Below are 26,973 nucleotides of genomic sequence, written 5' to 3'. Positions count from 1 at the left end.
CCCAAGGTGGGAGCGGGCCACCCGGTCCCTTCACCCACTGAGGCCCAGGCCTCCCGCCTCAACACTAAGGTAGCTTGGCCGGGCCGGAGCAGCAGTCGCGGGGCCGGCACTGTGGCCGTGGAACCCCGGGCCAACCTCAGGCCTGGGCCAGCTCGGCTCCGGCCTGCAGGGGGCGCTGCGGCGGCACCGGCGCGAGGTCCGCGCGTGCGGGAAGCGACCCCAGGTGTAAGTCCCGCGGCGTGGGGCGCGTGGGGCAAGGCGGAGCAGGATCCCCGCGCCCGCGGGGGCCGCCGAGCGGCAGCGCTGGGCTTGCGGAGAAGCGTGAGCACCTGAGCCGCGGTCCCGGGTTACACCCTCAGTGACGCCAGGCGCGTTCCTTCCTCTTCCTCTCGCCTCTCCGGCCCCGCCTTCTCTTCCCTCCGCCCACCTCTCCGAAGCGGAGCCGCCGTCGCCAGCAGCGCCGTCATGTCGGCCCCCGCCGGGTCCCCTCACCCGGCCGCCAGCGCCCGGATCCCGCCCAAGTTCGGCGGAGTGGCCGCCTCAGGAGCCGCAGCGCCCGCGGGCCCGGCCCCGGCGCCGCACCAGCAGAACGGTGAGGCGGGCGGCCCGGGCGGAGCGCGGGGCCTAGCACCGGCTGGGCGGCCTGCGCGGCCACATCGGGGCGGGGCTGGCCGGGAAGGGCGTCCGGGGCCAGGCCCGGCCCGAGGGAGGGGAGCGGGCGCGGTGCGGAGGCTGCGGGGTCCGCGCTGGCCGCGGGTAGGGGGCAGGGAAGGCGCGGCGCGGGGCGCGCGGGGGTTGGACGCCCCTGGCGTGGGGCCGGGGTCGGCGTGGGAAAGCTGGGGCCGGGGGTGTTTATGTAATGCTACCCCGGGCCCGAAACCGCCGGGGGCGAGTAGGGGCGACTGAAAAGCTGGGAACCCATGTAGTAAAACCCAGTTACCCAGCTTGGGCGCAGGCGAGTTGCCCCGAGCGACCCCTTGGCTGCGGGAGCGATCCAGAAGCCGAGGCCGCAGAGTGCGTGGTCTGGGGAAGGCTGGTGCAGCCACCCAGCAGGGTGGATTGTGCCCTTCCTGCCTCAGGAAAATTGCTTCGGTTACTGAGGCCCAGCGAACACGCTGCCTTGAGGAAACTTAAGTTTGCACTCAAGTTTGTAGACAAAAGGGTGTAAATATGCTATGTAAGTGTAACTGTAACCCTGACCCAGTTCGGCCTCAAGATCTGTCATTGCCGCTGCGGCTGCTGCGCGAGCTTTTGGAGTTTGCTTGTAGTGTTTGAAAGGGAGCAGGTGTAAACGGATTTAAACGAACATCTTTAGATCTGGGTGTTTTTCCTAGCTCCACTTTCAGAGATGGAAAAACGTGCCAGAGTTGGCCCTGCTTTGAGGCAAGGCCTTCATACAGGCAGCAGCCAAATGCAACACGAAAGCCGCTTTCATATTAAGGTCGTGGGTTTTTAGTAGGCTGCAAAATGATCGTCTCTAGGATATGCATTCCCTAATGCTGAGATTTGGAATGTTCGAGGATAGGGGCCAAGGGTGGGGGAATTCTCCTTATAGGCTTGATAATATGTCAGATGGTACGAGAACCAAACTACATTAGTACTCTCCAAATGATTGACCTGTTTTATCTAATTTCCTAGTGAAAATCTGCTGAACTTTATGAATTAGTTTAACCAACATCTAAGTTTTACAACTGATGCTTTTCAAATATGAAGTGTATCGTTTGTCCTGAGAAGCAGAGGTTGATTTTTTTTATAAACAAAAGTGATACTTTAGCCTCAGTATTCTTTGGATCAGCCTTACCTATCAATATTACATGCTGTACTCTCAGTAGTCATTGTTTACTATAATCGCTTTTGGATATGACCAGGGTTATTGGTGGTGTACACCTGAACAAATGTAAAAATAGTATTTGTGAGCAGTGTTTGTTGTTGTAACCTTAATATAAGTTCTTGTTTTTGTTTGTTTTTAAAATATCTTTATGAAGGAACTAGAAGACGATAATTTAGTAAAAGAGCCCAAGTCTTTTAGAACATTGTAGACTCATGTTTACCAGTGATTCAAGGATTGTGTCTTTCCTTGATTTTTTGAATATGCATTATCATCTTAGTGAACAGTTTTTAAAGTGGCAAATGTTTATTTCAACCTTATAAATTTTGTGAACACTCAAGAATGCCAGGATATGTACTCAGCCAAGTGTAATCAGGATGTTAAAATCTGTAAGAACAAATCAATGTTTGGATGCCAAATACAGATGATGCTTGAGTTCTCCTGTTTATAATCACTACTTTCCTTTAATGTTGCAATAATCATTTCAACATTTTTTGCGTGCTTACCAGTTGGGTACTCAAGGTTAGGGTAGTAGATGAGACAGAGTCCCTGCCTCTCTCCTAACTTGCCCTGTATTTGATAATGTTTGAATTGGTTCTGGCTAGCCTTGAGGGACTGGACAGGTTGGGGTGGGAGGGAAAGGTTGTCGGTAGCGGAGGTTACAGCATGAACTAAAGTTTGGAAATATGAAAGTGCAGGGCAGGCTTGGAAAGTGAAAGGAGTCAAGAGGTGCAGAGGGTGCTGGGTGGCATGGGAAGCCAAGGCATTGAAGCTGAAAGGAACAGGTTAAAAGGGGCCATGTTGCAGAAAGGCCTTAAATGTTATGCTAGGAAATTTGAAAGTTATGGTAAAGTATAAGAACTAGGGTCAAGTAGAGACAAGGTCTCCCTGTATTGCCCAGGCTGGTCTGTTGAGCTCAAGTGATCCTCACACCTCATCCTCCAGAAGGATTTTTGTTTTTGTTGAAGGGATTAGTATAAGTAGAGATCAGATTAAATCTCTTTTTGTTTTGTTTGCTGATCTCAAAAAAAAAAAAAAAAGTTTGCTACATGGTATCAGCATCTAGTAAGCAGTCACTTGGGTTTCTCATTTATTTTTCAGCCCTACATAAAGTAGTTAGCCTTTTAATATAGCTCTGTGGAATTCCAGACATGGTGAAAAAGAAATAGGTCAGAAATATGAGCATAAAGCAGACAGAATTGCAAAACTGGAATGGTACCCAGAGATCACTTACTTCAGTGTTGTGGTGTAATATGAAATACATTTGACCTTTGTCCTGGGTTCCTGAAACAGCTCCTAAAACTCTTGTAATTTCCTGAGTGATAGGAGTGTCGCTTGTTACTCACAAGGAGCCTCTTTTGATTACATTTGAGTTTATACTAATGAAATGACTTAGGATGGGTCTCCTAGACAGCCTCAGGCTGGAGCTGGTCACCAGAAAGACCAAGTGATTACAGAGTTGGGACTTTCAGTCCCCACCCATCATCCCCTTTGAAGGGAAGTGGATAGGCTGGAGATGAAGCTTTATAAAAACTCTAGAACAGTAAGATTTAGTGAGCTGGGTTGCTGAGCATGTGGAGATGCTGGGAGGGTGGCGACACCTGCCCCCATCCTTTGCCCTGTACATCTCTTTCATTTGGCTGTTCATCTGTATCCTTTATAATAAACAATATAAGTGTTTTCCTGAGTTCCACAAGCCCTTCTACCAAAGTGATTGAACCTAAGGAGGGGGTAGTAGAAACTCCAGTTTGTAGCTGGTTCCTCAGAAGTACAGATGGCAACCTGCTACTTATGATACTTGTGATAGGCATCTGACATGGGGAGCAGTCTTGTGGGACTGAACCCTTAATCTGAGTTAGATCTGAGTCTAACTTCAGGTAGGTATCTGACTCAGGGATCTGAGGCTAACTTCAGGTCAGAATTGAATTGAATTGGAGGACACCCAGTTGGTATCTGCTGGGGAAAAATAAAAACAAAAATTCACACATCTGGTCACAGAAGTGGTCTGTGCGGAATGAGAGTAGAGTGAAAAAAGTTTTTTGGTTTTTATTGTTTGTTTTAGAGACGGTGTCTCTCTGCCACCTAGGCTATAGTCAGTGGCTATATCATAGCTAAGTGGAGCCTCAATCTCCTGGGCTCAAGTGATCCTCCTGCCTCAGCTTCCCAAGTGACTAGGACTACAGGTATGCATCACCACTCTTGGCTAATTATTTTTATTTTTATAGAGACTGAGTCTCACCATGTAGCCCAGGTTGTTCTCAAACTGCTGGCCTAAAGCGATCCTCCTGCCTAGACCTACCAAAGTCTTGGGATTACAGGCGTGAGCCCTTAGGCTGGGCCCTGTTTTTTCTTTTGCAAGTGGTTAGCAAATGGCAAAGGTTTTTTGTTTGTTTGAGACGGAGTCTCACTCTGTCGCCAGGCTGGAGTGCAGTGGCGCAATCTCAGCTCACTGCAACCTCCACCTCCTGGGTTCAAGCGATTCTCCTGCCTCAGCCTCCTGAGTAGCGGGGACTACAGGCGCATGCCACCACTCCTGGCTAATTTCACCATGTTGAGATGGAGTTTCAGTATGTTGGCCAGGATAATCTCCATCTCCTGACCTCGCGATCCACCCGCCTCGGCCTCCCAAAGTGCTCGGATTACAGACGTGAGCCTCGGAGCCTGGCCCACAAATTTTTTTTTTTAAAGATTTGTTTTTCCAAAGGGCGTTGTATATAGATCCCTGATAGAGAAATCAGAAAAAAGCAAAGTGGTTGTGGTTAAAATAGAAGTAGAGGTTCAGTTGTTTTTAAGCACAGTTTGAAAAACACAAGAGTTCAGTTCCCTAATTTTACAGATGAAATGAAGATTCAGAAAAGTTAAGTAGGTACATTTTCTACCAATTCTGTGAAAGCTTTGTGAGGGTAGCAGTTTTTTCTGTCTCTTGTTCATGTCGTATAATGAGAGCCTATAACAGTATAGGCAAGTTACAGGTATTCATTAGACGTGTATTAAATGAAGTCTATTTTGTTTCTTCTAATTCCAACTCCAGGTCTCTTTTTTAAAATTTTTATTTATTTGTTTTAGAGACAGAATCTCACTCTGTCACCCAGGCTGGAGTACAGTGTTGCCATCATAGCTCACTGCACCCTTGAACTCCTGGGCTCAATCTGTCTTCCTGCCACGGCCTCCTGAGTAGCTGGGAGTATAGGTGTGTGCCACCATACACAGCTAACTTTCAAAAAAAAATTGTAGAGACTGATCTCAAACTCCTGGCTTCAAGTGATCCTCCCATCTGGACCTTCCAAAGTGCTGGGATTACAGGCATCAGCCACCCTGCCCAGCCTAAAGATTTCTTTCTATTAACAGACTCTAAGAAAAGTCTTTTTAGAAACTTTGATGTTTGAGAAGAGTAAGGAATAGAGAGGCAGAAAAGCAAGTCTTCATGATCCCTTTTACTTGTTTTCTAGGTGTAACTGCTAGCGTGTTTCCTCCGCTTATTCGAGGATACAGCTTGACTTGATTGAGTCTGTTAAATCTTTCTCTTAAACTTCCTTCGTTGGTGTTGTATTTCTAGCCTTCATTTTTCATTGTGCAATATATGTATTTTTAGAACTATTTGTATTTCCATACCAAGCATTAATTGAATATTTCTTACCTTTTACTTTGCCTTTTGGGATTCCTTCCAAAGCTGAGTCCTCAAACATAGGAAGACTGACTAAAATAATACCCTGGTAATGATCTTGTTGGGAGGTCGGGGGTGGGGGGCAGTCAGATTTAATAATAAGCTGCTGGTTTTTAATTTTACTTTTAGGAAGCAAATGGTGCTTATTTTCAAATGAAAGCATATTTTAATCCTTCCATATGCCCTTTTCCAGAATGAAACTACAGTTTTATCACTTTAATTGTCAATAATGCAAGAAAGATGAGATAGTAATGGGAATTGCTAGAATTCACTGTGGAAGATGTAAATAAACATTCATACAGCAGTACTATCGGGTCAGTCACAGGAAACCCTTAAACTTTGAGGACACATGCAACATTTGAAATGATGTAAATTCTCCCTAGTGTATCTCAAATAAGTTACTTTTGATCAGAGGCACATCAGTGTCTCAGGTTTCTCGTCTTCATTTATAGCTAATCGGAAGCATCAGGTCCTCTCATGAATATACCCCTATGATATTAAAGTGACTGTGTCTGAATACATAATTTCCTTCTAAGCTGATTTTTTTTTTTTTTTTGAGATTGAGTTTCAGTCTTGTTGACCAGGCTGGAGTGCAATGGCGCAATCTCAGCAGACCGCAACCTCTGCCTCCCGGTTCAAGGGATTCTCCTGCCTCAGCCTCCCAAGTAGCTGGGATTGCAGGCATGCACCACCATGCCTGGCTAATTTTGTATTTTTAGTAGAGACAGGGTTTCTCCATGTTGGTCAGGCTGGTCTGAAACTCCTGACCTCAGCCTCCCAAAGTACTGGGATTACAGGCGTGAGTCACCGCGCCCAGCTCTAAACTGATTAATAGATATCTCAAAGATCTTAAAGTAGGCTGGGTGTGGTGCCTCACGCCTTTTAATCCCAGCACTTTGGGAGGCTGAGGCGGCTAGATCACCTGAGGTCGGGAGTTCGAGACCAGCCTGGCCAACATGATGAAACCCCGTCTCTACTAAAAATACAAAAATTAGCCAGGCATGGTGGCAGGCGCCTGTAATCCGGGCTACTCGGGAGGCTGAAGCAGGAGAATCGCTTGAACCCGGGAGGCGGAGGTTGTGGTGAGCCGAGATCATGCCATCACACTCCAGCCTGGGGCACAAGAGCGAGACTTCGTCTCAAAAAAAAAAGATCTTAAAGTATTCACTTCATATGTAAGCAAGTGTCTTATATCTGGGTTTAGTTTTTATTTTTAATTGCTATATCTATTGCTTTAGTTGTTTGCAGTGTCTTTTTACTCCCCTTCCCCCCAGGTTTCTGGGATTGTAGCAGTAATTAATTTTGTAAACCATATTCATTGCCATCACTAGTATTTCATGTTACTTTATCTTTCCAATTCATCTGTAATCCCTGAAGTATTTTATGCTAAAGGTATTAAAATAGAATAATTTTCTTTCCTAGAAATGAGGCCTCTTCATTGTCAGCATTATTAGAAAAGATCATGTTATATATATTCAGCTCTGGAGAAGCCACTATTTTCAATAGGCTAAGCATACTCAGACTTGTCCAGAAGGTGTGGACTAGTGAAAAGGTTATAGGCTTTGATACAGCCCAAATTTTTGTGGAGAAACTTACTTAACATGCTTCAGGGTGTAATGATACCTTTCTTACAGAGTTGTTGACAGAATTACATTAAATGAGGTACTATTTTTAAAGTACTTAGCCCTAGAAGGGGCTTAGCAATTAGAGTCCCTCCCTTCCATTTTCTTCAGAACACCATTTTATAAATTCTTCAGGTAGCAGAAACCGTATGGGTTTTGTTCATCATATGCCCAGTAGTAGCAGCTTATAATAGGCACTCAATTAAGTAAACTTAGCTTCCTATTCATTATTGCTTTTGAAGACTGGCCACTGACAGGAGTCTGTGTGCCAGCTCCCTCTCCCCTTTTTTGTATTTAAGGCTCAATCACTATTTTAGTCTTATCTTTATTTTTTCTGCTTTCCAGTCCTCCATCCCTTACGTCCACAAATGTATTCTTGGAAGGTTTCTGGTAGTAGGCCATCTACCTTAGCTAGTTTGCTTGTGGAAAGGTAAGTTTAATGGGTTTTAAGTTTTCTAAAATTGTGTGCCAAAAGTCATTTGTAACAGGAACTGAGGAAAAGCAGGATGAAGTATCGAGAGGGAGTGGTAAAAATCATGTCTTGCCTAGCCAATAGCCAAGTCTTAACTTGTTTTCCTTAGGATTTCCTTAGGATTTCTGATTAATGAGTATTGTGAAATGAGCTATAAGCCTGGCTTTGGAACCAGCAATGCCTGGCTTCTTTACTACTTACCAACAATTTGAATTCATATGAATTAGTGAGCTTTCGTGGCCCTGTTTATTTGCAAATAAAGGATGATAGTGATACTTCACAGAATTGTTTGAGAAGCATATCAGATTATATGTAGAAAAGCAAGGTATCTGGCATGTGGTAGATTCTGAACCAATATTGGTTTTCTTTTCTTTCTTTTTTTTTGAGACAGGGCCTCACTTTGTCACCCAGGCTGGAGTGCAGTGATATGATCACAGCTCACTGCAGTCTTGACCTCCCCAGGTTAAGGTGATTCTCTCACTTCAGCCTCCTGAGTAGCTAGGACTACAGGGGCATGCCACTATGCCCAGCTAATTTTTGTATTTTTTGTAGAGACGGAGTTTCACCACGTTGCCCAGGCTCAAGTGATTCTCCCACCTCAGCCCACCCAGAGGGCTGGGATTACAGGCGTGAGCCACCGTGTGTGGCCTTGGTTTTCTTTTGGCACCTCACACATAGCACTCATTGTCATGGTATCCAAGAAGTATAAATGATGTTGTAGCAGAAATAATCTATACTTAATGCAGTGAGATTTAATATAATTGTTTACATAACCTGTGTCTGTAGGCTCTGTCCGCCAGCAGTGACTGGAACAGTTACCTTCATCCTCAGGTGTATTTGCAGTTTATGGAATGTAGGAGAGAAAGAATATAAGAAAACATTTCTCTCAGAGCTTGGGAAGCTCTATAACTGTTAGCCTTGCGTTATAATAATCTAGGATATCCAGATGTAATCTGAGACTCCTCATTTTTGAAATCACCAAGGTTTCTAATTGCCTGTTTCCTTAGGGGTGTGTGGGTGTGCAAGTGTGCACATTTTTATGCTCATTAAAAATCTGTATTTTGGCAGGGAGAGTATATTAAAATATTCAGTAATCAGTACTGCATATACTGACCGCTAAATGGATTCCATCCTTCATACCAGAGCAGGATCCTATAAGCTTCCAGCTGTGCCAGGCATTAGTCCTTCAGCTGCTGGATTATGAGGTTTGGGCCAGCACGGTGGGGTAAAGCAGGGGAATAGGACCACGGCTATGACTCATTACCAACTGATTCAGAGCTATTTTAATATTTTAACAAAGATAATTGTTAAAATGCATACCTGGGTGCATACTGACTGAGTATTGGCCTGTTTCTTCATAATTAAGTGATGAATGAATTCAGTGATTAAATTCTTCGATGTGATTCTACCTCAAAGTTAATATGAATTTATCTTAGTAAGATAGAGGAGCTTGTACTTTGCTGACCTTGATGTTTGTGTTCAGATAATGGAAAGTGAAATCTGACTTTGATCCAACTGGAAAAAAAAGTTGGAATTCAGTTCAGGAAAATGTTCATGAAACAAATATTTTTAATATTAAAATGTGTCAGGGAGGGCAAATGATCATGCTATTATGGAAATCTTAGGAGTAGTCGAATTAGAGATATGGTTTTTATTTTCTGTCTTCATTTTTTTCTTTTTAAACAATAATTGTTGTATGGTGGAAATCGTGAGTGTTACAATCTTATTCAGGTAACTTGCTTTATTTTTGTGTTTTCCTGTTTGTTTATATTACTCATTTATCAATTTTGCACGTTTATATTAGGGCTGGTAACCTTTTTATGTCAAATGTTTTTTTCCTATAAAATGGCTGTTTTGTAATGTTGGAGTAATCCTATTTTGATGCTTTATTTTCCTTGAAGTTTCCTTAACTTTATGATAATATCTCTTAAGCGAGCCCTCAGTACCAGGTAGTCCTGTGGTATTTCCCTGCTCCATTCCCAGTGTCACATTTTTCCCCCTTTCTCTCAAATTCTCAATATCCTCCCTCTCTGCCTCCCTTTCCAATGATGACCTTACTTATTTTACTAAGAAATTGAAAGCAATCTGACAATCTGAAGGTAAAGTATTAATCTTCTGCCACCAAATCTGTCTTCCTGCATATTATTATTCTTGCCTTATGTGAGACAAATTCGGATTATTTGGGTACAGAATTCTGTTCCCTCTCTTTTAAGAACTTTGTCTCTGCGATTATTTCATTTACCATCAATTTTGATCTTAAACACCTGAACTTTATTTTATGCAATGCATATGTAATCCTGACAGTTATGTATAACTTATTTTAGAGACGAGAGCTCACTGTGTTGCCTGGGATGGTCTCGAACTCCTGGGCTCAAGTGCTGGGATTACAGGCATAAGCCACCAAGCCTGGCCTATAAATTTAATTCACAATTTCTAGCAAATATTTATTTAGCTCCTCTTTATATAACATTTTGTGCTAATACTCTGGGCATACAAATGTGAATGTTCTCTGCACTCCAGGAGTTCTCTACCCCTCAGTAAAAGAGGAAAGGACTGTTAGCACTGAACATCTCTTTCCTTCATAAAACATCTCTTTCCTTCATAAGGTCTGTGAGAACGGTGCCCGGAGTTCTGAAGAGGAAACAATTCTTTTTGGTTAGAGTAGTAGAGAATCTTAACAGAAGAAGTTAGATAGAACTTCAGCTGTATCTAAAATGGCGGACACATTTTGAATTGTCAGGTAAATGCATGAATCAAAGGTAACGAATTTAAAAAATGTACTCTGAGCAGTGCAGGGGTACAAGGGAGAGAGAGTAATGAAAGAATAGTCTGGGCCTGGTACGGTGGCTCATGCCTGTAATCCCAGCACTTTGGGAGGCTGAGGTGGGTGGATCACCTGAGGTCAGGAGTTCCAGACCAGCCTAGCCAAAATGGTAAAAAACCCATCTGTACTAAAAATAAAAAACTAGCTGGGTGTAGTGGCGAGTGCCTGTAATCCCAGCTACTTCAGAGGCTGAGGCAGGAGAATCGTTGGAACCCAGGAGGCGGAGGTTGCAGTGAACTGCAATCGCACCATTGCACTCCAGTCTGGGCAACAAGCGCTAAACTCTGTCTCAAAAAAAAAAAAAAAGAATAGTTTTTACAATTACGTTGGGGCTGTTAATGGAGGTTCCTGGAAATTGTCCTAAGAAGTTTAGACTTCATTTGGATCAAGAGCCACTAAAGATTGTATGGTAAGGAATGTTAAAAAGTACTCTGGTAGTGTTAGTAATGAATTAGAGGGAAGTGAAAGTGGAGTAAAGGGAAGTCATTTAGGGAATTTTTTCAAATCAAATCCTATTTCATATGCCCTAAAGAGATCCTATGGTGGTTTTTTTTTTGTTTTGTTTTGTTTTGTTTTTGGTACAGGGACTAGACTTGCATGAAATACTTGTTTTATAAATTTTAATTTTCGTGTTAAGTTTTCTTAAAGCAGGAAGATAATCAGTTTTCCTTTTGTGAGAATCTAGTATCTGAAAGGAGATTATGCTACCGAGACAGATATGTACCGGGGGGGGGGTAGATCTTGTGATAATTTAGTCTTGCTCAGGAGGGCATACATATGCTTATAGAAAATCATAGACTGTATCTTGCTGGTACCTGATAGTATCAGTCAGGCTGACCAGCTGATAAGCTCCATTGAAAAGATTATAGACCATTTGTTTAAAATCTTTTATTTCTTCATTCAGATTCAGATACACATCTTCATTCAGTACCAGTGAGTAGATAATGTGTTAGAATCATCTGTTTCCCTCTTTTATTTGACATAGTTCACTTGAAGCTAAGAATATAAAATTCTTTCAGAGATTATATAAAAACGGGATTTTTTTAGTTTTGTTTATTTGTTGTTTTGACACAGGGTCTCACTGTGTCACCTAAGCTGGAGTATAGTGGCGTGATCACTGCTCACTGCAACCTCGATCTCCTGGGGTCAGGTGATCCACCTCAGCCTCTTGAGTAGCTGGGACTACAGGTGCGCACCACTACATCTGCCTAATTTTATGTAATTTTTGTAGAGATGGAGTTTTGGTCTGTTGTCCAGGCTGGTCTTGAACCCCTGGACTCAAGCAGTCTACTGCCTCAGCCTCCCAAAGTGCTGGGATTACAAGCACATGCGACCATTTTTTAGTTTGTTTTGTTTGTTTGTTTCTTTTTTTTTTTTTTTTTTTTCTTTTGAGACAGAGTCTTGCTCTGTTGCCCAGGCTGGAGTGCAGTGGCACAGTCTTGGCTCACTGCAAGCTCCACCACCTGGGTTCACGCCATTCTCCTGACTCAGCCTCCCGAGTAGCTGGGAGAACAGGCGCCCGCCACCATGTCCAGCTAATTTTTTTTTTTTTTTTTTGTATTTTTAGTAGAGATGGCGTTTCACCATATTAGCCAGTATGGTCTCAATCTCCTGACCTTGTGATTTGCCTGTCTTAGCCTCCCAAAGTGCTGGGATTACAGGCATGAGCCACTGTGCCCAGCCTGTTATTTTTATTATTTTATTTTATTTATTTTTTTGAGACAGGATCTCTCTCTGTCATCCAGGCTGGAGTGCAGTGGTACAATCTTGGCTCAATGCAGCCTCGACCTCCTGGGCTGAAGCAAGCCTAGCACCTCAGCCTCCCGAGTACCTGGGACTACAGGCACAAACCACCATACCTGTGTAATTTTTGATTTCATTTTTGTAGAGATGAAGTCTCACTATGTTGCCTGGGCTGGTCTCAAACTCCTGGACTCAAGCAGTCCCCCTGCCTCAGCCTCCCAAAGTGCTGCAATCACAGGCATGAGCCACCACACCCAGCCCATTGTTTAGGTTTTCGATGATTATTTGATGCTTATTTGTAAGGCACTGTATTGGGCAATTTGGTGGGTGTAATAATCAAGTTAATTTATTCTAAGAATCCTTTTTTTTTTTTTTACATTTTTTACCTCTGAAATTGGGGTGCATTTTGGAATCAGTGGAATTCTAAACTTGCTTTCCATAAAGTCAAGTCGTAATATAGTTGTATGAAAATCTGCCATTGATACCTGATGTGGTAGACTGAATAATGGGTCCACCAGCTATGTCCATGTCCTAATCCCTGAAACCTTTGCAGCTGTGATTAAATTAAGGCTCTTGAGATGGGGTTTTCCTGGAACTTGGTAGGCCTGACATAATCACAGTGGTTCTTATTAGAGAGACACAGGACAAGTCAGAGCCGGCAGCAAAATAAATGTGAAGTGGAAGCAATATTATGTAATGGCATGCATTCACTTGTAGGATTAGAGAATGTTCTCCTGGAGGAAGAGCTGAGCTGAGATCTGAAGAATAAGTTAAGAATTGGTCAGGTGAAACAGAAGAGAGTATTTTGGAAGGTTCCATGTAGAGTGAAAAGCCTATCTGAAGATTGAGAGGTGAGGAAGCATGGCTTGAAAAAAATTTAGCATGATAAGGATATGTGCAGAACAGTGATTCTCAGCCTTGTCATACTCATGGCTACTTCAGTGCTAAAATTTTTGGTGGCATTCTTAAAGGAATTACACTTTGAACACTTGTATTAAAATAAAAGTTTCAAAAAAAGTATCACATACTCACTTGATCCCCTTCAGAAGCCTCTATAAGACAGCTTAAAGTAAAACTGTCTTCTGCCTTGATGAACCTCTTTTAGGGCCTCTTGAGGCAAAACTCAAGCATACAATCTTACTTGGTGTTCTTCTGTGGCGGCTTTGCTTTTTTGTGGCAAACGGTATTTTTTCCCACCAGCTCAGCATTCTATTTGACTTCACCATATCAGTAAGTATCTTAAGTGTAGCAAAATTAAATTTTATTTTTTGATCAAATGTCGGCAGAGGCATGTGGAAGACTTGCAGTGTACTAGTATATTAAGGCATACCTCTTTAAAATTATTGTATGAAGAGGTGGTGAGTGATAAAACAGGAGTGATACGCAGGGGTCAGATTATGGAGAGTCTTCGCATTGTTTTCTATTTACTGCTGTAACAAATGACCACAAATTAGTGGCTTCAAACAACATGAATTTATCACCTATAGGTTAGAAGTCCACCTGAGCTAAAATCAAGGCATCTACGGGGCTGCATTCTCTTCTAGAGAATCTAAGGGAGAATTAATTTCTTGCCTTTGTCAGATAGCTTCTAGATGCTGCCCACATTCCTTGGCTCATGGCCCACTTTCTCCATGTTCAAAGCCAGCAACATTGCATCTCTCTGAGAATTCTTCTGTAGTCACATCTCCCTCTGACTCTTCTACCCCTCCTGTTCTGCTCTTAAGGATGCTTGTGATTATATTGGTCTCACCTGGGTAATCAAGAATCTGTTTCAAGGTCAGCTGATTAACATTCTTAATACCATGTGCAACCTTAATTCCCCTTTGCCAGGTAATCTAACATATTCACAAGTTCAGAGATTAGGATATGGACGTATGTTTTATTGGTCATGTTAAATAATTTGAATTTTTTTTTTTTTTTTTGTGGCAAGAGAAACCATTAGAAGGCATCAAAACAGGGAGTAACAATATCAGATCTGCTTTTTAGGTAAATCACTCTGGCTATGTTTGGTGTGTCATACAATTTAATAGGTCATTTCCAGCACCTTTTTCTACTGATATATTAAAAACTTTATTTTGCAATAATTTTAGACTTACAGAAGTGTTGCAAAGATAGTACAGAAAGTGCAGTACCCTTCAGTCAGCTTCCTCTAACGATAACTTATGAAACTTTTTTTTTTTTAAGACAGAGTCTCGCTCTGTTGCCCAGGCTGGAGTGCAGTGATGTGATCTCTGCTCACTACAACCTCGGCCTCCCAGGTTCAAGCGATTCTCCTGCCTCAGCCTCCCGAGTAGCGGAGACTACAGGCACTTGCCACCATGCCTGGCTAATTTTTGTGTTTTTGTATTTTTAGTAGAGATGGTGTTTCACCATGTTGGCCAGGCTGTTCTTGAACTCCTGATCTGCCCACCTCAGCCTCCCAAAGTGCTGGGATTTACAGGTATGAGCCACCGTGCCGAGCCCATCTTCCAAAATTTTGGTACATTTATCAAAACCAGGAAATTAACATTGGTGAAATAAAATTACAAATTGTATTGATGTTTCATCAGTTTTTACACCAATGTCTTTTTTTCTGTTTCAGGATTTAATTCAGAATATCATTTTGCATTTAGTTGTCATGTCTCCTTAGCCTGTAGTCTGACAGTTTTTTAGTCTTGTCTTTTTTTTTTTTTTTTTTTTAATGACTTCCTCGCTTTTGAAGAGTACTGATTAGGTATTTTGTAGACAGTTCCTCACTTTGAGTTTGCTGATGCTTTCTCATTGTTAGATTGTGTGTATGAGTTTTTCATAAGAATACCACAGTGGTGAAGTATGCTTCTTACTGAGTCATTTCAGGGTTTGCATGGTACCAGCTTGTTTTATTACTGATCATGTTAACCTTGGGCACTTGACTTGGTTAAGAGGGTTGTCTTAGCTCAGGCTGCTATATTGAAACACCATTGACTGAGGCTTAAACAACAGATATTTCTTTTCTTTCTTTGAGGCAGTGTCTCACTGTCACCTGGGTTGGAGTATAGTGGCTCAATCATGGTTCACTGAAGCCTTGACCTCCCAGGCTCAAGCAGTCCTCCCACCTCAGCCTCCCAAGTAGCTGGGACTACAGGCATGTGACACCATGCCTGGCTAATTTTTCTATTTTTTTTTTTTTTTTGTAGAGACAGGGTTTCACCATGTTGCCCAAGCTAGTCTTAAACTCCTGGATCCAAGCAATCTGCCTGCCTTGGCCTCCCAAGTTGCTGGGATTACAGGCATGAGCCACTGCGCCCAGACATTTATTTTTACAACAATTCTGGAGGCTGGAAGTTTGAGATCAGATTGTCAGTATGGTCATATTCTAGTGAGGACCCTCTATCCACCTTGTCACTGTGTGCTCACATGGCCTTTTCTTGGTATGTGCACATAGAGAGATCTCTCTCTTCTTTTTATAAGGGCACTCCTTCTCTCATGGTGGTCCTGCCTTCATGACCTAATGTAAACCTGATTACCTCCCAAAGGCCCCACCTCCTAACACCATCAAATTGGGCCTCAGCATAGTTTTGGGGGGACATAAACATTGAGTCTATAATAGAGGGATGTCTATGAGGTTCTTCCTCTGTAAAGTTATTTTTTCCTTTTCATGGTATGTTTATTAGGAGTGATTCACTTAACTCTAGGCTACTTTCAAAAGAAAGAGAAGCTGGATGCAGTGGCTTACACCTGTAATCTCAGCACTTTGGGAGGCTGAAGCAGGAAGATTACTTGAGGCCAGGAGTTTGAGACCAGCCTGGTTAACATAGACCTTGTTTCTGCAAACAAAGTAAAATTATTACCAGGGTGTGGTTGCACTTGCCTGTAGTCCCACCTACTCTGGAGGCTGAGATGGGAGGTTCCCTTGAGTCCAGGGCTTCAAGGTTACAGTGAGCTATGATCACACCTTTGTAGTCCAGACTGGGTGACAGAGCAAGACCCTGTCTCTTAAAAATGTAGGAAAAAAAGGGAATTAAACTCTGCCTTCTGCAATGAGGTGTACCAAATGATTTGTGGGCTTATGTTCAGATCACCACAGTAATTAATAAATATTCTTTGGGAGATACTTTGAAGTTAGTCTACCATTCTGTTTCTTCTTAAAATTTCACTCACAGCCGGGTGCAGTGGCTCACACCTGTAATCCCAGCACTTTGGGAGGCCAAGGTGGGTGGATCACCAGGGCAGAAGTTCAAGACCAGCCTGGCCAGGATGGTGAAACCCCATCTCTACTAAAAATACAAAAATTAACTGGACGTGGTGGCAGGCACCTGTAATCCCAGCTACTTGGGAGGCTGAGGCAGGAGAATAGCTTGAACCCGGGGTGGGGGGCAGAGGTTTCAGAGAGCCAATATAGCGCCACTGCATTCCAACCTGGGTGACAGAGTGAGACTCGTCTCAAAAAAAAAATTACTCACTCATTTTAGCATTTCACTAATGAATTTTGCTTACTCTCACCTGCCTCAATTATTACTGTGCAATTTTTTTTTTTTTTTTTTTTTAAGAGCCAGAGTCTTCCTCTTGCTCAGGCTGGAGTACGGTGGCTATTCACAGTTGTAGTCCCACTACTGATCAGCATGGGATTTTTGATATCCTTAATTTCCTACTTCTGCCGGTTCACCCCTCCTTAGGCAACCTGGTGGTCCCCTCCCTGCTCCTGGAAGATTACCATATTGATGTCAAACTTAGTGTAGACACCCAATCAGCGTAACACATGACAGCCCAGAACTCCTGGGCTTAAGGGATCCTCTCTCTTCAGCCTTTCCAGTAGCTGGGACTACAGATATTTGCCACAGCACCAGCTACTATGGATTTCTAATGGTAATTTTCTCTTTCCCTGTTTTGTATAACAGAGATTTCCCCGTTTAATCCCATTTTAAAATTTATTCAATCATTTGTGTATGTTATTATAAACTCAAAAATGTTTACTTTATTCTTTGAGGTATAATCCAATGCTGTATATAGAGAAGGAGACAGGGTCTTGCTCCATTGTCTAGGCTGGAGTGCAGTGATACAGTCATGGCTTGCCGCAGCCGTAACCTGCTGGGCTCAAGCAATCCTCTCAAGTAGCTGGTGCCATCTGCCTAGCTAATTTTTTCTTTTTTTTTTTTAAAGAGATGGGGTCTTGCTATGTTGCCCAGGCTGGTCTCAAACTCCTGCCCTCAAGCAGTCCTCCTACCTTGACTCCCAAAGTGCCAATACTATTGATACTTACTTTTGTTGCTCAGATTATTCCAGCTGTGGCCATTGGGAGCTCTTTTATGTTGGCTTGTGTATCCCTTTCCCCCAATCCTTTTGTTGTTTGGGCACTTCCTTACTTTCTGACACTACAAGTTACTCTATCTTGTACTTGCCTTATCCCAGTACCAAAATCAACCCTATGTCCAAGGGACTCTGGTTTCTTTTATTGGAGGATGATATTTAGAAACCAAGAACTAGGTGTTGGATATGCTTATTACTACGGTGGTGTCACTGCTTCAGGCTCTGAAAGTGGACAGAGCTAGGAAATGTGAGTATGTATATGTATATGCTAACTCATCTATAATTATTTTTGTGTCTGTCTATCTGTATCTGTATTACCTAAACATCATTCAGGTAGGTTATCATACATTTGTAATACAATTAGACTGATCTGTCACAGTCTGTATTCTAGCCTAGGTTTTCTTGACATCCTGGTTGATTTATTAAAGAAAATTTACATATAGTATATTTCCTTTCATTCTTTGTATAATACAGCTCTATAGGTTTAGATAAACACATGTAATCATGTATGTATTATGCCAGTGCAGTACCATCTGAAACAGTTCCATCACCATGAAAAAAAAAATGTTCTTGTAGTCAGTGCCTCTCACCAGCCCCTGGCAGCCATTGCTCTGTTCTCTATCCTTGTTTTTCTGAATGTCATATAAACGGAACCATGTAATATGTAGCCCTTTGGGTCTGGCTCCTTTCACTTAGCTACATTCATCCATGCTGCTGTACAAATTGATATTCTGTTCCTTGTTATTGCTAAGTAGTATTCTGTTTATGTGTGTACCATGATTATTTGTCCCTTCCTCTGTTATCAGACATCTTGGTTGTTTCTAGTGTTGGATAGTTATAAAAAAAGCTACCATAAACATTCATGTACTGGCTTTTGTGTGGACGCAAGTTTGCAGCTCACTTAGGTAAATAACTAGAGTGGGACTGTTGGGTCACGTAGTAAATATATACTTAAGTTTATAACAAATTGCAAAATTATTTTTCAGGGTGGCTGTACTAGTGTGTATTCCCTCCAACAATGAGTGAATGTTTCTCTTGCACCACATCTTTGCCAGCATTTGATGTTTTCGGTTTTTGATAGTGTCTTGTTGTAATTTAATTTATATTTTCCTAATAACTAATGATAAGCATCTTCTCATGTGTATATTTTACATTCTTATATCTTTTTTGGTGATTATCTTTTCAGATCTTTTACCGATTTTTGATTGGGTTGTCTATTTTTTTTAGTAGTTGAGTTTTAAGAGTTCTTAGTGTATTCTGGGTACAAGTGTTTTATTAAGTGTTTGATTTGCAGACATTTTCTTTCTGTGTTGTTATTTTAATTTTCCTAAACGTTTTCATGACTGTGTCTTTTTATTTTATTTTATTTTATTTAGACAGAGTTTCGCTCTTGTCCCCCAGGCTAGAGTGCGATGGCGTGATCTCAGCTCACTGCAACCTCCGCCTCCCGGGTTCAAGTGATTCTTCTGCCTCAGCCTCCCGAATAGCTGGGATTACAGGCATGCACCACCACACCCAGTTAATTTTTGTATTTTTAGTAGAGACAGAGTTTCTCCATGTTGTCCAGGCTGGTCTCGAACTCCTGACCTCAGGCACACCTGGCCAACTGTGTCTTATCTATCTTTAATTCCCCTTAGCTCCTTTCACAGAGCATACTTTTTTTTCATTTTGGTAAAGTCAACTTTATCAATATTTTATGTTGCTGAGTATCATAGGTGATGTTGAGGCTCAGAAAAAGAAACCTCAGGCTGGGTACAGTGGCTCTCACCTATAATCCCAGCACTTTGGGAGGCTGAGGCAGGAGGATTCCCTGAGCCCAGGAGTTCAAAACCAGCCTGGCCAACATGATGAAACCCTGTGGTCTCTACTAAACATGCAAAAATTAGCCAGGTATGGTGGTGGGTGCCTGTAATCCCAGCTACTAGGGAAAGTAAGGCAGGAGAATCACTTGAACCCTCAGGTGGAGGTTGGAGTGAACTGAGATTGCCCCACTGCACTCCAGCTTGGGTGACAGAGCAAGACTCTGTCTCAAGAAAGAAGGGAAGAGAGAGAGACAGAGAGAGAGAGAGAGAGAGAGAGAGAGAGAGAGAGAGAGAAGAAAGAGAAGAAAGAGAAGAAAGAACAAAACTCCAAAATGAAGGCCTCAGAAGCAAAAGTTTTTCTCTAACTTTCTGTTGCCGCCTGTCTCTCAGTCCTGTTCTCCCGAGGCTAGCCTTAGAAACCAGATTCCCTCTTCCCCAAAGCAGGTCATAGAAACTGGAACCTTTTTTCCCCAAAGCAAGCCATAAAACCTAAAAATATTACTCTGACTTTCCCTCTGTCCTATCTGTAAAAACTGGCTGTAATTATCTCACCTACCTTGTTTGACTGTAGGTCATAAAACCCATTCCAGAGAGGGTCCTGCCCCATAAGCAGGAGGAAAGAATGTGTGCGCAGGCCAAGAAGAAACTAAACAGATAGGCCTTCCTGGGTTTCCCCATTCAGTCTGTTCACATTAGATTATAGCCTTTTTATCCAATTATACTTTTGCATGGCTGTCCATACTTTGTTGAACCTAAGCATAAAAATGGACAATTTCCTCTATCTTTGGGTCTCATTCTGAAAGCCCCCATGTATTACATGTTAAATAAATTTGTATGTCTTTTCTCCTGTTAATCTGCCTTTTGCAAGTTGAGTTTTCAGCACACCTTCAGAGGGCCAAGGGGAGCTGCCCGTTTCACCTCTATAGTAAGAATTCATTGTCAATCCCAGATTCCCTTCAAAAATCTATATTTTCTCTTAAATGTTTAATTTACAATGAGATTTAGGATTCTTTTTATTTTTTATTTTATTTTTTGAGATGGGAGTTTCACTTTGTCACCCAGGCTGGTGTGCGGTAGTGCTATCTTGGCTAACTCCAACCTCCGCCTCCCGGGTTCAAGTGAAGTCTCCTGTCTGAGCCCTCCCGCGTAGCTGGGATTTCAGGCATGCACCACCATGTCCAGCTCATTTTGTAGTCTTAGTAGAGTTGGGGTTTCACCATGTTAGCTAGGCTGGTCTCCAACTCCTGACCTCAGGTAATCTGCCCGCCTAGGCCTCCCAAAATGCTGGGATTACAGGCATGAGCCACCACACCTGGTCTATGATTCATTTTGACTTAATTTTTGTTTATTATATGTTGAAGTTCTTTTCTTTTTTTCACATGTGGATATCTAGTTATTCCAGCACCATTTGTTGAAAGAACTATCTTTCCTCAATTGCATTGCCTTGGCACCTTTGTCAATAATCAGTTGACTGTATTTTTGTGGGTCTGTTTCTAGACTATGTTGCATTCTGTCTATCTGTCCTTTCACCAATACCACACTTTTTAAATTGTTGTAACCTATAAAGTACACCTTAAAATTGGGTAATGTGAGTCTTCCAGCCTTGTTCCTTTTCAGTTTTTGTTTGTTTTTAGTAACTTTGCATTTCCATAGAAATTTTAGAATCAGCTTGTTGATATCTACAAAAAAAAGCCTGCTGGTGTTGTTTATTATGATTGCATTGAATCTAAAGATCAAAACTGAGATAAGTTACATCATAATATCAAGTCTTCTAATCCATGAACACGGTATGTCGTTCCATTTCTTTAAATCCTTGATTCCTTTCATTAGTGCTTTGTAGTTTTCTTTATATAGGTTCTGAACATATTTCATTAGACTTACATATCTAAGTACTTCTTTTTTGTGCTATTATAAATGATATTGTTTTTTAAAATCTTAATTGCCCTTGTTTATAACTGATCTTTAGAGATGTAATTGATTCTTATATATTGACCTTATATTCTGTGACCTTGATAAACTCACTTATTAGTTCCAGGCATTTTTTGGAAGATTTTTTTGGGATTTTCTACCTAGACAGTTATGTCATTCTGCAAATAAAGACAGTTTTTTTTTTTAAACTCCCTTCCAGTCTATCTACTATTTATTTATTTTTCTTGCCTCACTGAAGGGGCTTACATGTTGTACATTATTGAATAGGAGTGATGAGAGAGGACATCTTGCCTTGCATGTAATTAACGTTAGGATAAAAGCAGTCTGTCTGTTCCTTACCATTAAGTATGGTTTGCTATAGGTTTTTAGTAGATAGTGCTTATCAGGTTAAGAAAGTTTCTTTCTCTTCCTAGTTTATTGAGAGTTTTTATCATGAATGGATGCCAAGTTTTATCTAATGCATTTTCTGTATCTATTGATATGATTATATGGCGTTTCCTTAAGTCTGTTAATATGTTGAATCACATTGAATGTATTTCAAATGGTCAAACAACCTTGTATTCCTAATATGAACCCCATTTGGTCATGATGTGTTTTACTTTTAATATATTGTTATATTCTATTTGCTGAAGTTTTGTTCAATGATAGAACTCACAGCTAAGTTAAACAAGTACTTTTCCTGAAGATAACATTTATATTTCAGTGTGCAATAAAAGTGCTTTATGTTTCACAGAGACTATTGTTTTTAATGTAATAAGGTTAATTTTTACTGCTTTATTTAAGACTTTCTTAAGGGAAACTGGCTTAAAAATATATGTGAGTGCATGGTAGTGAAGAATATAGTAACTGCTAGTATTGCTTGGTGCCACTGCTTCAGTTTGTGCCCCAGGGTTCACATTGCAGCCATCATTGCTTTTGTATCATTAGTATAATTGTCAACACAGTGAAAAAGGCAAATATCATCTTAGTACTATTATGAAAATAGTTTTTACTCATGGATTTTCCCCAAAGAGTTTCTGGCACTGCTAGCGTTTTGTATGCTACACTTTGAGAATTTCTGTTCTATATCTTTATTAATGTCTTAGGACTGCTGAAACAAATGGCCATAAACTAGGTGGCTTAAAAGAACATAAATGTATTTTTCTGCAGTTATGAAGTCCAGAAGTCTGAAATTAAGATGTTGGCAGGACTACTTCTTAGTCTATTTTGTGCTACTATGACAGAATGCCTGAGACCGGCTAGTTTATAATGAACAAAAATTTACTTCTCACAATTCTGGAGGCTGGGAAATCCAAGAGCAAGGTGCCAGCATCTGGTTAGGGCCTTCTTGCTGTGTCATAACATGGCAGAAAACATCACGTGGCAGAAGGGCAAAGGTGGGGGCAGAGAAAAGGGGACCAGACTTGCCCTTTTATACCAATCTCACTTCTGTGATAGTGGCATTAATGCATTCATAAGGGCACAGCCTCTTAATACCGTTACAATGGCGATGAAATTTCAGCATGAATTTTGGAGGAGCAAGCATTTAAACCACAGCGGTCATGCTCCCTCTGTAGGCTCCTAGGGGAGTAATACGTTCATTGACTCTTCCCACTTGTCCTTGACTGTTGGCATTCCTTCACTTGTGGCTACATCACTCTGTGCTCCAACTTCACATTAACTTCTCTCTGTTTATGTGTATGTCTTCTCTTCTGTATGTATATTTTATAAGGATACATGTGATTGCATTTAGGACCCACTCAAATAATCCAGGAGAGACTCCTCAAGATCTTTAACCTAAGCATGTCTTTCATCATTTAAGGCAATAATCTCTCTTTTCCATATAATTTTCACAGGATTGGAGGAATTAGGATGTGTACATAGTCTTTTAGGGGGCCACTCTTTAGCCCACTACACGCTTACTGATTATACAAGTGTTAGACTGCTTTGTGTTGTCCCATAGGTCTCTCGAATTTTGTTCATTTTTCTTCAGTCTTTTTTTTCCTCTAAGTTTCTTAGATGAGATCATTTTCTTGACCAGTCTTCAAGGTTGATCAGCTTAATCAAGGTTCATTAAGTCTTCTGCCATGCTGTAGAGACCATTTAGCATATTTATTTCTTTTGAATATTTTTAGAATAGTTTTCATTTCTCTTGATATCCCTTGTCTCTGCATTTGCTGGCAACATTTTCCCCCAATTTTTGGAATATATTTTCTTTTAGTTTTTGGAATATATTTATAAAGACTTTGAAGTCTCTGCCAGATTTAGCTTCTGGGCCCACTTTGATTCCGGTCTCTACCTCCGTTTTTGCTGGGCATCCTGACATCTCCCATTTCTGCACAGTTAAACTGCCAACTAGGGACTTGACCCAACAATTGCAACAGGTAGGAAGTTATTATTAGTAAAGTGAATGAACACAAAAATTTACCTACATATCTGTTTATTATGTGGTTTATGTTAAAAAAAAGAAAACCTAAATGGCAAATAGAAAATAGATTAAAATATGGTAAATTCATGTAACGGAGTACTATTCAGACGTTAAAAATAATGATGGAAAGATATTCAAATCATGCTAAATGAAGAAATTATTTAAAAGATACATTATAATCCCACTTTTGCTTAACTAAATTATGCATATATATGCCAAAAGAAAATACTGGGTTTGTATATATAAGAATGTTAACAGGTTATCTCAGGAAGATTACAGATGATTTTTATTTGATCACTTTCTGTATTTTTTTTTTTACAATGACTATCACATTTGTGATAAGAGAAGTACTTCTGAAGTTATTTTTCAGAAATTTGACATAACAAATTTCTTTTCTCCTCCACATAAATTTCTCCTCCACAACTTTTATGTCTATTTTAGAAGTATTAAAATACCAGCAGTCTTTTCATACATGCTGCAGGATCATTTTGAATCCCAAGAAATATCACAGATGAATAATTACTACAAGAGTTTTGTATTCAGATAAGTTAAACATAATATGTGTATATATGTACATAATGCACAGTGTTGCTCTAATCTTAGAAAAAATAGTTCGGGCCGGGCACAGTGGCTCATGCCTGTAATCCCAGCACTTTGGGAGGCCGAGACGGGCGGATCACGAGGTCAGGAGATCGAGACCATCCTGGCGAACACGGTGAAACCCCGTCTCTACTAAAAATACAAAAAAATTAGCCGGGCGTGGTGGCGGGCGCCTGTAGTCCCAGCTTCTCGGGAGGCTGAGGCAGGAGAATGGCGTGAACCCGGGAGGCGGTGGAGCTTGCAGTGAGCTGAGATCGCGCCACTGCACTCCAGCCTGGGCAACAGAGCGAGACTCCGTCTCAAAAAAAGAAAAAGAAAAAGAAAAAATAGTAAAATAGTTCTTTCTTGGAATATAGTATTTGGAAGACATAGAGCTTAAATAAATATGGGAAAGAAATTGAACAGGTACATGAGAAAAGAATAGGGGGAAAAACACTGAGGGCTGAAAATTTAATTATCATGAGAGGCAGAAACAACTGGAATCATAGACATATGCTGTAGACTTTCACCATCCAGTGTGGTCACCACTAGCTATACATGGCTGTTGAGTACTTGACATATGGTTGATCAGATTGAGAAGTGCTATAAGTGTAAAATACATAATGGTTTTTGAAGAAATAGTACAAAAAAGCAAAATATCTCAGTAATTTAAAAATACTGAATACATGTTAAAAATGATGTACATTCATCTTTTTTATTAACTTTAATTACTTTCAGATACTTTTTTATAGATTGGGAACATTTAGATCTTGATATAAAGTATGGAATGGTAAGCATCTACGTATAATTAGATATATTAGATATTCCCACCCCCATGTTTTCCCAGAGTAGTACCTTTCTTTGATAAGCTAGAAAGTAAATAGACTTATTCTGGTGGGCAACTCACTTCTCATAAATTTCAGCAGATAGAACATTCCTGTTATTTTTAAAAGAATGACATTTGAATAGTTAGGACATAATGATGATTTCTCTTTTCAGATCATGTAGCATGGATATGCCAAATCAATCACTAAGTGGGTAGATAATTTGAACAGATTTCTCTAAATCTGACTTGGCTCTTCATTGATAAATTCTACTAGTGCAGACTTTTCTGAGACTACAGTGAAAGGTAGCAAATCCATCTTTTAATATATTTAAATAGGAGAAAGGAGGACAACATTTTACTTTTGTCGTGTTAATGAAAGATTCCTAACAGACTTTGTTTCCTTAAGTAAATCAGTTCTCTCAGATGAATTATTACCATCTAAAATAATCTGAAAGAAAAGTCAATTATGCACCTAGTAAAATAGTGTTATCAGTATTTTTGTTCTCTGTATACTTCTTGGAATTATAGGAGGAAAGTAGATGATATTTTTCCCTTACAGCTTGACTGTGTAAGTTATTTTTATGCTGGCCGTAGTATCTATATTACATGAACAGAAATGAAGATTCCATTACATTACTTAAAAGAAATTGAAAACAATTGGAAAATGTAAACTTTATTCTTATCTCTTTTATAAACAAGTATTTTAATACATTATTATGGCAAGGAGTATAGTGGTACTTCCTTTGTTACTTGTGTCAGTGGAGCTGAAACATCTTGTCAATTTTCTGTTAACTTATCCTTTCATTTGAGATATGGCACAGATAATCTCTTTTCTTCCACAAGACAGAAAAACTAGATTCCAAGATAATTAAGATTTGCCCAAAACCCAAAGAAAAGTAATTGGAACTAAAACTAGAATTTTGTTGTTGGGACAATTGGCCATTTGTAGCAAAGGACAGCAGATCATTGGTTAACAGCATGAACTTGAGCCAGACTGCCTGATTCAAATTCCAGCCCAGTTAGTTCCTAAGCATGTAACTGTGTTAAACATCTTAACTTTTGTGGCTCATTTATTGATAAATGGGTATAATAATACTATGTACTTTAGAAGATTAAAGAAGTTAATATATGTAAAGCATTTAGAACAGTGAGTGGCATATAATATAATATATTTAATGTAGTAATATTAATAAGATTAACGTTAGGATTAATGTTTTGTTGGTATTGATAAAATATATGCTATACTTATCAAAGATACATAAAAATGAAGGTATAGAACATTAGAGTAAAACATGGTTTTATAGTTTTACAATCTTGAAGAAACCACTACTAAGTATGATTTAAAAATTTGTCAAGCATAAAAAAAGAATTTTACTACGTAATCAAGAAACGATAGCAAAAGATACCATGAATAAAGTCAAAACATAACAGTAACCTGGGGGAAATACTTATAGTACATAACATTAGGCGAATTTTCTGCTGTGTAAGAACAGTTAGAAATCATTAAGGAAATCACAATGCTATAGAAAAAGCAAACAGCAGAGGAAGACACCCAAATGAGAGTCTCTGCATCATTCAAAGTTAACTACTGTAAACTAAAGTGTTTCTCACTTTTCAGATTGGCAAAGATTAAAATATAGTCAGTGTTGGGATGATGAGGCAATCTGAAGCATTATTGATGAGAGGTATAAATAGATAGCCCTTTTTTTTTTTTTTTTTTTTGAGACGGAGTCTCGCTCTGTCGCCCAGGCTGGAGTGCAGTGGCCGGATCTCAGCTCACTGCAAGCTCCGCCTCCCGAGTTCACGCCATTCTCCTGCCTCAGCCTCCCGAGTAGCTGGGACTACAGGCGCCCGCCACCTCGCCCAGCTAGTTTTTTGTATTTTTTAGTAGAGACGGGGTTTCACCGTGTTAGCCTGGATGGTCTCGACCTCCTGACCTTGTGATCTGCCCGTCTCGGCCTCCCAAAGTGCTGGGATTACAGGCTTGAGCCACCGATAGATAGCCCTTTTAA

The 26,973-nt window shown here is 40.7% G+C and overlaps 1 protein-coding gene across 5 annotated transcripts in view; it reads left to right on the top strand.

Annotated features, from left to right (window-relative positions):
- Positions 1 to 410: 410 nt before the first annotated feature.
- SEC24B (SEC24 homolog B, COPII coat complex component) overlaps positions 411 to 26,973 on the top strand; it is a 105,460-nt gene continuing 78,897 nt past the window's right edge. For 4 of the 5 annotated variants that reach the window (XM_031664364.1, XM_031664363.1, XM_031664361.1 and 1 more), the window contains exon 1: positions 412 to 592. In XM_031664364.1, coding sequence (XP_031520224.1) covers positions 466 to 592 — 127 coding nt within the window. In that variant the 5' untranslated portion in view covers positions 412 to 465. Of the gene's footprint in view, positions 593 to 26,973 lie in introns of all 5 variants that reach the window. The other variant, XM_031664365.1, reaches the window with a different exon arrangement.

The sequence above is a fragment of the Papio anubis genome, chromosome 3, assembly GCF_008728515.1.
Source record: "Papio anubis isolate 15944 chromosome 3, Panubis1.0, whole genome shotgun sequence".
NCBI lineage: Eukaryota > Metazoa > Chordata > Mammalia > Primates > Cercopithecidae > Papio > Papio anubis.
The sequence above is the reverse complement of the archived record's forward strand: the minus strand, read 5'-3'. Positions and strand labels throughout refer to the sequence as shown.